The 12643-nt window shown below is 36.6% G+C and overlaps 4 protein-coding genes across 5 annotated transcripts; 3 read left to right on the top strand and 1 right to left on the bottom strand.

The window, feature by feature from the left end:
- The first annotated feature begins 256 nt into the window (after positions 1-256).
- On the top strand, positions 257-3185 carry LOC108846608 (biotin synthase, mitochondrial). Its single transcript, XM_018619824.2, has 7 exons — positions 257-525; positions 729-908; positions 1118-1224; positions 1394-1599; positions 1714-1853; positions 1947-2461; positions 3124-3185. The coding sequence occupies exons 1-6, from the start codon at positions 322-324 to the stop codon at positions 2244-2246; spliced, it is 1137 nt and encodes a 378-aa protein (XP_018475326.1). The 5' UTR covers positions 257-321; the 3' UTR covers positions 2247-2461; positions 3124-3185.
- A 20-nt stretch (positions 3186-3205) lies between these two features.
- LOC108848071 (probable glutathione peroxidase 3, mitochondrial) lies at positions 3206-5231 on the top strand. 2 transcript variants are annotated; one of them, XM_018621479.2, is made up of 7 exons: positions 3206-3444; positions 3886-3962; positions 4095-4156; positions 4230-4348; positions 4444-4611; positions 4703-4751; positions 5044-5231. In XM_018621479.2, the coding sequence occupies exons 1-6, from the start codon at positions 3310-3312 to the stop codon at positions 4733-4735; spliced, it is 594 nt and encodes a 197-aa protein (XP_018476981.1). In that variant the 5' UTR covers positions 3206-3309; the 3' UTR covers positions 4736-4751; positions 5044-5231. The 2 variants fall into 2 exon arrangements, with proteins under 2 accessions (XP_018476981.1, XP_018476980.1); XM_018621478.2 differs by having other exon boundaries at positions 3208-3444; positions 5039-5231.
- On the bottom strand, positions 5140-6055 carry LOC108848072 (uncharacterized). The gene is made up of 2 exons (XM_018621480.2): positions 5442-6055; positions 5140-5357 (listed from the first exon to the last, which is right to left on the bottom strand). Exons 1-2 carry the CDS (start codon positions 5923-5925, stop codon positions 5278-5280), a joined length of 564 nt encoding a protein of 187 aa, XP_018476982.1. The 5' UTR covers positions 5926-6055; the 3' UTR covers positions 5140-5277.
- A 3866-nt stretch (positions 6056-9921) lies between these two features.
- On the top strand, positions 9922-12637 carry LOC130505338 (uncharacterized). Its single transcript, XM_056999933.1, has 8 exons — positions 9922-10182; positions 10545-10714; positions 10829-10891; positions 11163-11229; positions 11314-11414; positions 11600-11644; positions 11721-12200; positions 12414-12637. The coding sequence occupies exons 2-8, from the start codon at positions 10586-10588 to the stop codon at positions 12582-12584; spliced, it is 1056 nt and encodes a 351-aa protein (XP_056855913.1). The 5' UTR covers positions 9922-10182; positions 10545-10585; the 3' UTR covers positions 12585-12637.
- Positions 12638-12643: the final 6 nt, after the last annotated feature.

Raw genomic sequence — 12643 nt, 5'->3', positions numbered from 1 at the left:
GCTTTGTAGATTCAGAAACAACATACAAATCAATGAGCTTTGTAGATTCAGAAACAAAGCGATTAAAAACTTTGAAAGAGGAACATCTAGTTATTGGTAAACGCTTTCGTCGTTAACGGTAAACGATGGTGTTAAAACGCAGTCGTTTTGAAAATAAAACGTTAAGGAGAAAAGGCTTTCGTTTAGTAGATCACTGTTTATGGCCCAATAAGAGGCCCATTTGTGTCAACGAAGGCGGAAACTCCAACGGTGAGCAACTTCACTCACTCATAATGGATGACTGAAGTGGAAGATTAGCGCAGATCAGTAGATCGAGATAAAATGATGCTTGCTCGATTTGTATTCCGATCTCAACTGAGAGCTTCTCTCTCGGTTCGCCAGTCTGCTTCTTACTCGTCTTCATCATCATCAGCAGCTTCAGCTGAAGCAGAAAGGACGATTCGGGAAGGTCCGAGGAATGACTGGAGTAGAGATGAAATCAAGGCTGTTTATGATTCTCCTCTTCTTGACCTCCTCTTCCATGGCGTAAACTTCCCTCCTTTCTCTCTCTTTGTTGTTGTACCTCTGCTCTGTTTCATGAATGTGGAGTTGGGGTTTCTGTAAAAGTAGAGAGTATAACCGTAGGAAACAATCGATCTTTAGTTTTTGAATCTCATTTAAAATGTATCTGTGTTACTTGGTGATGACTGATTAAACTGTGTGGTCTCTTTTGGGGGGGGGGGTTTCAGGCTCAGGTTCATAGACATGTTCAAAACTTCAGGGAAGTGCAGCAATGTACTCTCCTCTCCATAAAGACTGGTGGGTGCAGTGAAGACTGTTCGTATTGTCCTCAGTCCTCCAGATATAGCACTGGAGTCAAGGCCCAAAGACTCATGTCCAAGGACGCCGTCATTGAAGCTGCAAAGAAGGTTTAGCTGTTTCCTTGTTGATTCTTTAGCACAGTGTATATGCGTCGATAAAAAAACATGAAAAGAGGGAGTTTCTTATTGTTTAAGCGTGAGGAAGGATGATGATGAAAATTGACAATCTATGAGTTTGGGATTTGTTTTAATGAAGCATTTTGAGAATGTATCGAGCTCTTGTGATGTGAATCTAACAACGTTTGTGTGCCTGTTAGGCAAAAGAAGCTGGTAGCACTCGTTTTTGCATGGGTGCTGCGTGGAGAGATACCATAGGGCGGAAAACCAATTTCAACCAGATACTTGACTACATCAAAGAAATAAGGTACTCCATAGTGTTGGCAATATCTATGTTTGTGTGCATGTCAAACACCAGTTTGAGATATCTGAACTGAGATCCATTCAAAGTGAACTTCGTTTTCCCGTGAGAAGAATGAACATGATGTTGAATATGTTTTATAACTATATTATTTATGGCTCTCACTTCACAACAGAGGCATGGGGATGGAGGTTTGCTGCACATTAGGAATGATTGAGAAGCAACAAGCGTTAGAGCTAAAGAAGGCCGGCCTCACTGCTTATAACCACAATCTCGATACTTCAAGAGAGTATTACCCAAACGTCATCACTACTAGAAGTTACGACGAACGACTTGAGACTCTTGACCATGTTCGTGAAGCTGGAATCAATGTCTGTTCAGGTAACTTCGATATGAAACAACGAAAATCCTTAGTTTTTCACTGATTTGATAGAATACATAGATTAAGAAGAACAAACATGTTCTCAAGTGTTTTTCTTTTTAACCCATAAACAGGAGGAATCATAGGGCTTGGAGAGGCAGAGGAAGACAGAGTCGGTTTATTACACACACTAGCAACACTTCCTTCTCACCCAGAGAGTGTTCCTATCAATGCTCTGCTTGCAGTGAAAGGCACTCCTCTTGAAGACCAGAAGGTAGTAGAAACACATAATGCAAGTCACAGACGCTACAATGTGGTAAAGAGCTTTGAAAAATCTTGTGTGTGTGTGTGTGTGTGTGTTGTGCAGCCGGTTGAGATATGGGAGATGATCAGGATGATTGGAACAGCAAGAATTGTGATGCCAAAAGCAATGGTGAGGCTATCTGCTGGCAGAGTCCGTTTCACCATGCCAGAGCAAGCCTTGTGTTTCCTTGCTGGTGCAAACTCCATCTTCACTGGAGAGAAGCTGTTAACAACACCAAACAATGACTTTGACGCCGACCAGCTCATGTTCAAGACTTTAGGACTCACTCCTAAACCCCCAAGCTTCTCTGAAGATGATTCTGAATCAGAAAATTGCGAGAAAGTTGCTTCTGCTTCTCACTAATGTCTGGACACTCTTTGAAGTAGCCACCTTTTTACTATGTAGCATTACAGTATCAGTCTCAGCGACGCTAATAATGACCAAGATTAAACTTGTCACAAAATGTGTTTTTATATTCTCGTTGTGCTGAGAATGTGCAGTGGTCTTGACACATTGAAACTACTAAAGTGTTAGAAATGTGGCATTGGATTATCTGCATTTTTGTTGTGAATGCAGTGGTCCTAATAGGCCTGGGCATAAAAACCGAAAACCGAAAACCGAACCGAAACCGAACCGAAAAAACCGAATCCAAAACCGAACCAAAGTTTAAAATAACCGAACGGTTCCTATATTTCTATAACCGAAAAACCGAAACCGAACCGGTACCGAACCGAGAACCGAATGGGTACCCGAACATCCGAAATACAATTTATATACCTAAAATATTAGTTATATTTAGTACTAAAATACCAAATATTCTAAACATTATACACCAATTTATCCCAAAATATATAGAAAATATTTTTTTTGTTATTTCAAGTTATCCAACTTATCCTAAAAATTAAATTTTCCGAATATTTTTATCGAAAATATTAAAATTTATATGAATTACCTGATTTATATTTGAAAACTTCTCAGAAGTCTGTTTTTAACCATGAATCATCCAAAATTAACAGAAAAACTGGAACTAATCTGTAACCGAATTAGAACCAAAAATTTATAAAGTATTAGTCGGTTCTTATAATTATTATCCGAACCGAACCGAAACCGAAAAGAACCGAACCGGATCCGAACCGAATTTCATATATAACCGAACGGTTCCTATATTTCTAGAACCGAAAAACCGAAAACCGAAAAAACCGAACCGGAACCGAACCGAAAACCGAACGCCCAGGCCTAGGTCCTAATGCATTGTGATCAAAACCCATGTAAAAGCCCATTAAAGTTTTTAACTTTCAAATCTGGGCAACAGTTGTTCTATTGTCTAAGTCAACTAGCTTGTTGTGTTGTGTTGTGTTGTGTTGTGTTAGAACTTGAACACATTTGTTTGTTCGTCCTCATCGTCATTCATAGAGAATCTGTCTCGATGCCTAGATCAAGAAGTCGCGTCCTGATTCTCTTATTGCCTCTAGCCTTTGTGTTCTACCTGTACAGGTACCTGCCTTCTCCAGCTATTGTCGACCAATCATCATACAGCTCCATCTACCACATCTCCGTTAAGGTATATATAATTAGCTTTAAACTAAGACAATTCATTAACTAATTGATCTCCCTTCTTGTGTTATTCCGAGATCATGTTAAGTTCTAGTTGATTCAGTTTATATGGGTGCCCTTTAGGACATGATTAACAACTCTATGATCGGACATTGCTTTCGTTTTTTTCTAATTGTGCTGTGTTCATTACTAATTCAGTACAAAGACTTGACCTTTAAGGGGAGATCATATGGGATATGATGTTAACTTCGTAGAACTAGACGAATGTTCTTGATTACTATTATGTTTACTGTTAGATGAGAAGAATGGGTATTTTTATGTGTGTGTTTAAAGTGAATGTTTCAAGAATCTATCTGGTTTATGTTAATCTTTATAGTTAACGAGCTCTCAAAATTTATTCATAGCATAAGTTCATTCATAACACAGAATCAAATTCTCTAAATTGCAGGACATTGATGGGAATGATGTGAGTTTAAGCAAGTTCACAGGAAAGGTGCTTCTTATTGTCAATGTAGCCTCTAAGTGGTAAGCTATTCACACCAGCTGTAGCCTCTAAGAACCAATCAGTGATGCTAACTCTACAGTGTTCAGTGATTATGATACAGTGACCAATATAAGCTTTTGTGTGTTTTCCTTATAATCTTTTTCTTTGTGCAGTGGTCTAACACAGGGAAACTACAAAGAGTTGAACATTTTGTATGCCAAGTACAAAACTAAGGGTACGCTCTCTGGTTTTCTTTGGCTTGTAACTAATGGAACATGTATTAAGAGAAGCATCGTGTCACACGGCAGGGCTTGAGATCTTAGCGTTTCCCTGCAACCAATTTGGAAGTCAAGAGCCAGGTAGCAACAAGGAGATTAAGGATAACATTTGCACAACCTTCAAAGGAGAGTTTCCCATCTTTGACAAGGTTGGTTCTCTTGAACTGGTTTCTCTGTTTCTATCACACACTCATGTTACTTGCGTAGTTTTGATACTTGCTTTTTTTTTCTCTCTGATGTTAAGATTGAAGTGAATGGTGAGAATGCTTCACCTCTATACAAGTTCTTGAAAGAACAGAAAGGTGGATTGTTTGGGGATTCTATCAAGTGGAACTTCGCAAAATTTCTGGTAGACAAACAAGGAAATGTTGTGGATCGATTTGCTCCTACAACATCACCTCTTGAGATTGAGGTTAGTAGACATTTCACACCCGCGCACATTGATGTTCGTTTTTCTTTAGGATCTGTCTGACCTTTTAGTTTTGTCCTACTTCTTTTCACAGAAGGACATAGAGAAGCTATTGGCATCTACGTGAACATAAAAAATTCAAGGTGATTTGTTTTGCTAGATAATCTCACTTTCCCACTCTGGAGTTAGGACAAGAAACTAATTTTTCATAGGGTTGAATGTGGCAATATATATCTGTTAGTTAGAAACTTGGAATGAAACTTTTGCCAAACTCTTAGGAACAGTTAGGTTGTAATAAGTACAAACTCTTGTGTAGAAACATAGAAAGCATCATAATCTTGTGAAAGTTGTACGTTTTTAGTCAAGGACAAGAACACAGCAATAGTTTCTTTCTTTCTCTAGACTTATAATGTGGACCGGTTTGGTGCAGGACAGGAGATCAGAAGCATGGAGCATGTCCGCGTTTGAGACTGGAGAGTTACTTTTATATACTGATTCTCTTTAGATGTATGCTTGTTTTGTGTCAATGAATGTTCTTCATCAAAAGAATAGAACTTTATTTATGTTCTCTTTTACAAGAATGCATTACAACAAATTTCATTACCAAAATCTTTTTGTACATATCTGAGCAGCTCATGAGAGTTATGTTTGTTGTCCATCTTCTTATCCTCAAGTGCATAGTCTCACAGTGCATGCGACTGCTTGTGCCCAGAACTTCAACCTTGCTTTGACATCATCAGGATTGTCCCCTGTTCTCACACATTTCATATGATCAGAAAATATGAAAAATAAGAAGAAAAAATATATAAAAGACTGTGAAAGCTGGAGCTTACCAGGACTAGAGATCTTCCAGCTAGCTATTGGACTAACGTGTGACTCAACCATCGTCTTAGACTTCTTCACAGGCGAAGAAATATGGTGAGGATGATCTTGGTCCATAAACTTCTGACTCATCGAGTAACAAAGCTCAAGAGCTGGTAGAGTATTACAAAGCTCAGGAATCTCCTCGTAGTTGAACCCGAAACCAAGATCTACACAACCTTTTAGCTCCTCGAGATCATCGTCCGTTAAACTCTTGGTCCTCTTCAAGTCATCATTCACCAGCGAATCTTCAACGTACCCTTCAAGCAACACATTGCTCTTCTTCTTATCCTTCTTCTCCAACTTCTTTGTTGATAGCTCATAACCGAAGTCATTGTTGATCTCTTCCTCAGATTCACTGTACGTGGAGCAGGAGCTTGAGGTGGAGATGTCGGAGTCAGAATCAAAGTCTGCCTCGTAAGAGGAACATCGAGAGAGAAAGTCTGAGTCGCACATTCTTGGTTTCTGCTTTTCTTTGCAGAGAGAAAAGTGAGAAATGTTAAAGAAGAAAAGAGAGGAGAAAGTGAAGAGAGAAAGAAGGTGAAGAGGTGCTTATAAAGCTCTCAGCGGGCGGCACCTATTTCTTGTCTCTTTCTTTAATCATGTTGTGGTTACTAGTAAAATGTATGTTATGTTATGTCATGTGATTATTTTTATAATGCTGATGATGATTGCCATGAACGTGTAAGTCCAAAATGGGCCAGGAAAATTGGGTCCACCATGTGCGAGCATAGAATCTAGATCACCGAATATTTCTTCTCAAAGAGCACCTTTTGGCCAATTATTCCCACTGATTGAGCATCTTCTATATATGTTTTATAGGCTGATTCTGTTAGGAAACGGAAACGGAAACGTAATCAGTGATACATAGTGGATTTGATATTATCATATTACACCGTTTACTCCAAATTAGAAATATCTTCTGAATAATATTACGAAGAATTAACCATATCATCTGTCACGAAAATATCATGTAAAAACGTACTACATATGCCAAATCTCAAGTCCCGACTGATTAAATAACGACAATTTTGTTTTTAACAAATCGAATCCAGCACAAACGAAACTACTATGTCTCACAATCTTACCACCAGTAGACTACCAATAGTACTTGATTAATTAAGCTTTATAAATATGTGATGTAAGAATGTAATTTGGTCTTTATATTTGCTAGTAATTAATTGCTATGGTTTACTGCATTAGTTTAGAACTATGTTTTGATTCTTAAACCAAAAAAAAAAAAATCTATGTTTTGATTTTCAACCCAAAAATAAAAATTCGATAGCGCTTTAAAAATCACCAGATAAGTATTTGTTTCTCATATCATTACGTAAACACTGAATAAACATTGACAGAATCTGATATATGTCTAAAAAGGGACAAAAACGAATCGGACATAATGTGTTTTTCGTGTTCTAATATCATACTTAATCAATCAAATTGTAGTTTGAAGCTAGATATAACTTGCGTGTTTAAACTACATACCACCATGCATACACATCATTCGAAATTTAGTCATCTTTTTAGCATGTATAACTGAAATAACATAAATGATTAAACACAAGATTGTACATGATACATATTTATCCCATTTTCTGATTAAAATGTAAGGCGCTTCTCACCTTACACACACATATAATACGCAACGAATAATGAATCTCACGCAATAATTACCACGAAATAAATTAAATAACTAAAAGATAATGTCGAATGTCTTGAGCAATTGGGCTGAGTCACGAAGGAATCAAACCACAATTTATTTTCATTGTAAATGAAACATATGTGGATGTCCTTTTATCAAGAAACAAAATGAAATATACATGTATAGTATGGGTCCATGCAAAATCAGGTATAGAATGTAGATTGAGTTATTACTGGGTCCATACGCATACATGCAGAATCAAACTGCTTGATGATGCTCTGTGTATATGTTAGATTAGATGCATTAGTCACAGTATTAAATATGCATACAATTTCATATCTAACTTCTCGCGGCCGGCAACAAGAAGTCGTTGGCTTCAATTATTCTATTGAAATACATTTGTACTCAACACCTATAGGATATACAACTATGTACAAGTTTAGCTGATACCTATGTAGGTGAAAGACTAAGCTATAAAATCATTTTAATTATTGCAAATCTAATCATAAAACAATTCACCTTCGGCCTGCTAAGAGCATCTCCAAGGGTTCACTCTATTTTCTACACTAAAATAGAGTGACTCTATAATAGAGATGGAGTTTGCTCCAATGGTACTCTATTTTAGAATAGAAAATAGAGTGATGAACAAAAAAAAAACAACTTACTCTATATTTGGAGTAAACCTATTTTTCACTCTATTATAGAGTGAAGAATAAAGTACCATTGGAGCATTTTTTACTCTAAACTCTATTTTAAAGTAAAAAATAGAGTGGGGTTGGAGATGCTCTAATAAAAGTCGTTGCCCTCGAGATGTGCCACATCAGAAAAACAATTATTAAATACGACAAGTAACTTTAGATTCCACGAAAACATTTTAGTTTTCTAATCTTATTTTGTAGCTATTGGCAAACAAATTAAAAGTGTGGTTCTTTAATCTTTTTTTTTTTGCTAAATAAAATTTTAATTAATTAGCAAATGTGATTCTTTAATCTTCTTTAGCCTAATCGACAAATGTTAGTGAAGTGACGCAAATTAGTGGAAAGGCTATTAGGGTACGAATCCTATTTAACTGTTAACCAATCTTCATGTGGTTTCTCTTCTTTTTTGAAAGCTCCTTGCTGTGAACAGCTAAAATATAAAATCATCGAGAAGAGAAAAACTGTAGAAGCTAAAACAAGATTGCTTCTCGAAATTTCTAATGGAGAAATATTAATTATATGAAAGAAAATGATCGTGGTCCAGCTTTTAATGAGCTTAATTGGTTTTATTGACAAATTAACATGACTTTGATATATATGGTGCGCCGGCATCAAATAGAGCCAAACGTGTCATGTTAATATATGATGACGTTTGTCATGATGAAATAAATTGATAGTGGTCCAGCTTTTACCACATATAACATGACTTGGTATATATGAATTAATGAATATATGATATACCATTATATATTTTTTTTGACTAAAATATACCATTATATTTCTTCAAGGAGATGTGAACTGTATATATGTAGTCAATAAAACAGAATTGAATAACCAAATCACAAACCTACATTGCATAGTGGACACATAAGACAACACAACACAAAGGATACATCATACAAGATCAAATCATACATCTTGGTGGCCCTTTGATGTCCCTAATTTGTATTGCCATGTCCAAAATACAATAAATGTATCTGTTTCATCTCCCTTTGTTTTCCTCAAATCAATTAATGTTGTCACTAAAAAACAAAAGACATGTCTGTTACTGTAGTTTAACAGAACATCAGATAATTGGAATACAGTTCCTATGACCAAGTCTTAATGTTTGTGAATCAACATTCATCTATTTAATGGTCTTGTCGAGTTTTCTATGCTTAGAGCCTTAGACCTTTCTATGCGCAACGTTTTGATCAGACAGACAGACACATACATCATACACAGATTTATAGACAAAAGAAATCTCTAGATCATAAAGACATTGAAAAGACTGGAATCTAACGTGGATTTTTTTTTAAAACACGGTTCCTTAACACATCGTACTATTCCAGCTTCGCATTACATATCAGTCTTGCGTATTACTTTGTTTAAGATTTTTAGTAAGATTTAATAACTTTGTTTAGGATTTTTAGTAAGATTTAATAATTAATACTTACTTATCAGTGAACAGAGATATTCACTGATAATTACATGTCGACTGATGAATTCTTGAGTTATAAAAGTCAGTGTTCAAGAAAGCGGTAGACGCTAAGCGGACGGCGATATAACGCCTAGCGCCTAGAACGACTAAACGAACACCTAGATTATTAGTTAAGCGGTCTAGGCGTTTATAAATTATAGCAATATATTAAATACATGTAATGTTTTATACTTAATAATAATAAAACTATTATTTATATATGATAAAAATTATTTTCATAAAAATATATATCACAATATATTAATTATTATAATTTATGAATAATAAATTATATATTATTTATTATTACAATATTATAATTATCTAGGCGGTTTAAAGAGTAATCGCCATGGTCCTGTAAACGCCTAGCGCATAAGCGCCGCTTAGGCGGCCGCCTAGACCGCTTTTTAGAACACCTATAAAAGTAGATTAAACATATATAAAGTATATGAATAAGTCAGCAAAACATAAACCAAATTGAAAATTTTGTATTTTCAACATTTCTGTTAATCTTTTTTCAACTTTGTAAATCGAGAGTTTATTTAGCCCATGTAAATGAGGGCCTTTTATGACCCATATTCATGGCCCTTTAATCAAAGAGAGATATCACAAACCAGACCATGAACTGTATGAACAACCAAAAGAATGTGGTCAGGACAGATATTACAAAAGCGGACCAGCTTGGTGGGAACAGAAGCTTCGATGATTAGTTGGCCAAAACTCCCTCTTTACTTTCTTAGATTTTTTTATTTGTAATAAAGATTTTTATTTTATTACTTTAAACGTGTAAGAGGGAGATCTTTTCTCTGAAATTTCAACCTCGTCTCTGATTGATCCTTAAATCTTCGCCTTGTTAGAGAAGAATCTCATCTTTCTTCTTGTCAACAACTCCTCCACCGGTCGCCTTGTTTCTTGTAAGTAACTCACATAGATCATGTAGTAAGTAATTCGCTTAGAAATGAAATTGAATCGAAATTCTTACTTTATTTGGAAAATCCTGGCTATAAGAAGTCATGTCCATTGTTTTTTTTACATTGATGGTTTCTTGTTTCGATTATGATCCTTGTTGGTTAGTTTAGTAGTAAGGATGTGGAATTGAAGAGTCACCGTAGATCTTGCAGTATTGAATCTGTAAAGTTTTTGACTTGTGTCTGTTCTTCGCATATATATATTCAAAGTTGCAGTCTATGGTTTTGGGGTTTTAAGGTTTTATAGTTGAAAGAGGTTCAGAGTGGCATTTCCATCTCTAAAGGTTAGATCTTTTTGATCATTTTAGATTTTTGCTACCATTGGAGAGAGCTCAGAAGGCTATAAAGTATGCGCGCACCATCTTTGCTTGCGCAATGCTGGCCCGGTTTGATGCCTCAGGATTGTAGTGGTGTGTCTGCACTATCTGAGAAGGATTTGCAGCTTCCATCACCAGCTGTTGAGATCATACCTTCTAAGGTTGTTTGCTCTTTGTTGTTCTATCATCATTACCATTATAAGATGTTCCATTTTATGTATGGAGTAGAATTGTTTATACCTTGCAGTTCTGAATCTCTTTATTTGTTTTTGTAGACAGCAACTCATCACAGGTATTCAGGGGAGAATCTAGATGTGCTCGGTTTACAAATTTTCAAGGTAACTATTGATAAAGACAGTTAACAGCTAGTTCTAAGCTTTATTATGTGTGATATATGTTAGAACTTAGTATGTCAAGAAGAGTCCATTTAAATATTATCATCAAAAAGTATAAAACTATTAATTCATGTTCGTAAGCTTTATTTTGTTGCTTTGACCGTGGAACTTGTGTGTTTGCTTCATTACTCAGAAAGACCATGTCACACTTCTCTGCAACGTATAGAGTGAATCCAAAATCTTTGCATTGAAAACAATCATCAATTTCTTGCAGGGAAAAGTAAGTGTTGCTGATATGATCGGCCTCTCTAGCTCAGAAACTGCTCCCCCAAAATATGAAGGTATGCGCTTCAGATTCACTTGCATCTGATCGTTCTCATTATGTTAAACTGAATCATTTTTTTTTTTTTTCTTATATTGTCTAGGTTCTATGAAAAGTTGGGAAAGTGCTATTGTTCTTGTTGATGTACTTAAAAACGAGATCCGTGATGGACAGCTTAGCTTCAGGGGCAAAAGGGTCCTCGAGGTAACAACCAATGCTAATGACACACTAAACGTTTCCTTAAATACTTCAATATCCTGCAATGAACAACAAAACCTTTTAGTTCCATTAGGTGGCTAAGACCGTCTTAGCCGCAAAAACTTCACCAGTTCCTTGTATTCTAACGCCACACACCTCTTTTTATTTATTTTGTATGACGACATGAGCAGCTAGGTTGCAACTATGGAGTTCCTGGGATATTTGCCTGCTTGAAGGTAAGTAAAACTACATTAGAAGATGGCTGGTACTGTCCCATTTCTCATAATCTAATCTCTTTTGCTTGTTTTAAAGGGTGCTTCCTCAGTCCACTTTCAAGACCTCAATGCTGAAACATTAAGATGCACAACCATCCCAAACGTTCTTGCAAACCTTGACCAAGCTCGGGACAGGCAAAGCCGTCAGCCAGAAGTCCTTCTCACACCATCAAGACAAGCCGTCTCTGCATCTGTCCGCTTCTTTGCTGGAGAATGGGAAGAGCTCCCGACCGTTTTATCCATCATAAGAACCGATGTCCTTGAACCAGCTAACCCGGGAATGAACCTGAGTTTCTCAGAGGAAGACTTCATGGACGGATGTAGCAGCCAAGATGGGAGCATTACAGGACAGCCAGATTTCTCCTCGAGGAGATCAAGGAAGCTCTCTGGAAGCAGGGCGTGGGAACGAGCAAATGAGACTGAGCAAGGTGGAGAATGTGGGTATGATGTTATACTAATGACTGAGATCCCTTACTCGGTTACTTCTCTGAAGAAACTATATTCTCTCATTAAGAAGGTTGGTTCTTGATCCTTTTCTCTCTAGTTCTTGAATATGTGGTTGCTGTATCCTTGTTATACTGATGGTGTCTGATCATTCTCTCTCTAGTTCTGTAATAGTTCTCTCCTTGTTATAGTGATGGTTTCTGATCATTCTCTCTCTAGTTCTTGTATAGGTGGTTGTCTCCTTGTTATAGTGATGGTTTTCTTGTCTTTTTGTGTGTGGAAACAGTGCCTGAGACCACCTTATGGTGTGGTGTATTTGGCGGCAAAGAAGCAGTATGTGGGATTCAACAGTGGAGCGAGACATCTGAGGAACTTGGTGGATGAGGAAACTATCTTAGGAGCTCATTTGATTAAGGAAACTACAGACAGAGATGTGTGGAAGTTCTTCCTCAAGTAAGTGTAGAAGAACTCACTCATGAGTCATGACCAGATACTCCGCAGCTGCATCAGTTGAAA

This window comes from Raphanus sativus, unplaced genomic scaffold, assembly GCF_000801105.2.
Source record: "Raphanus sativus cultivar WK10039 unplaced genomic scaffold, ASM80110v3 Scaffold2183, whole genome shotgun sequence".
Classification (NCBI taxonomy): Eukaryota; Viridiplantae; Streptophyta; class Magnoliopsida; order Brassicales; family Brassicaceae; genus Raphanus; species Raphanus sativus.
The sequence above is the reverse complement of the archived record's forward strand: the minus strand, read 5'-3'. Positions and strand labels throughout refer to the sequence as shown.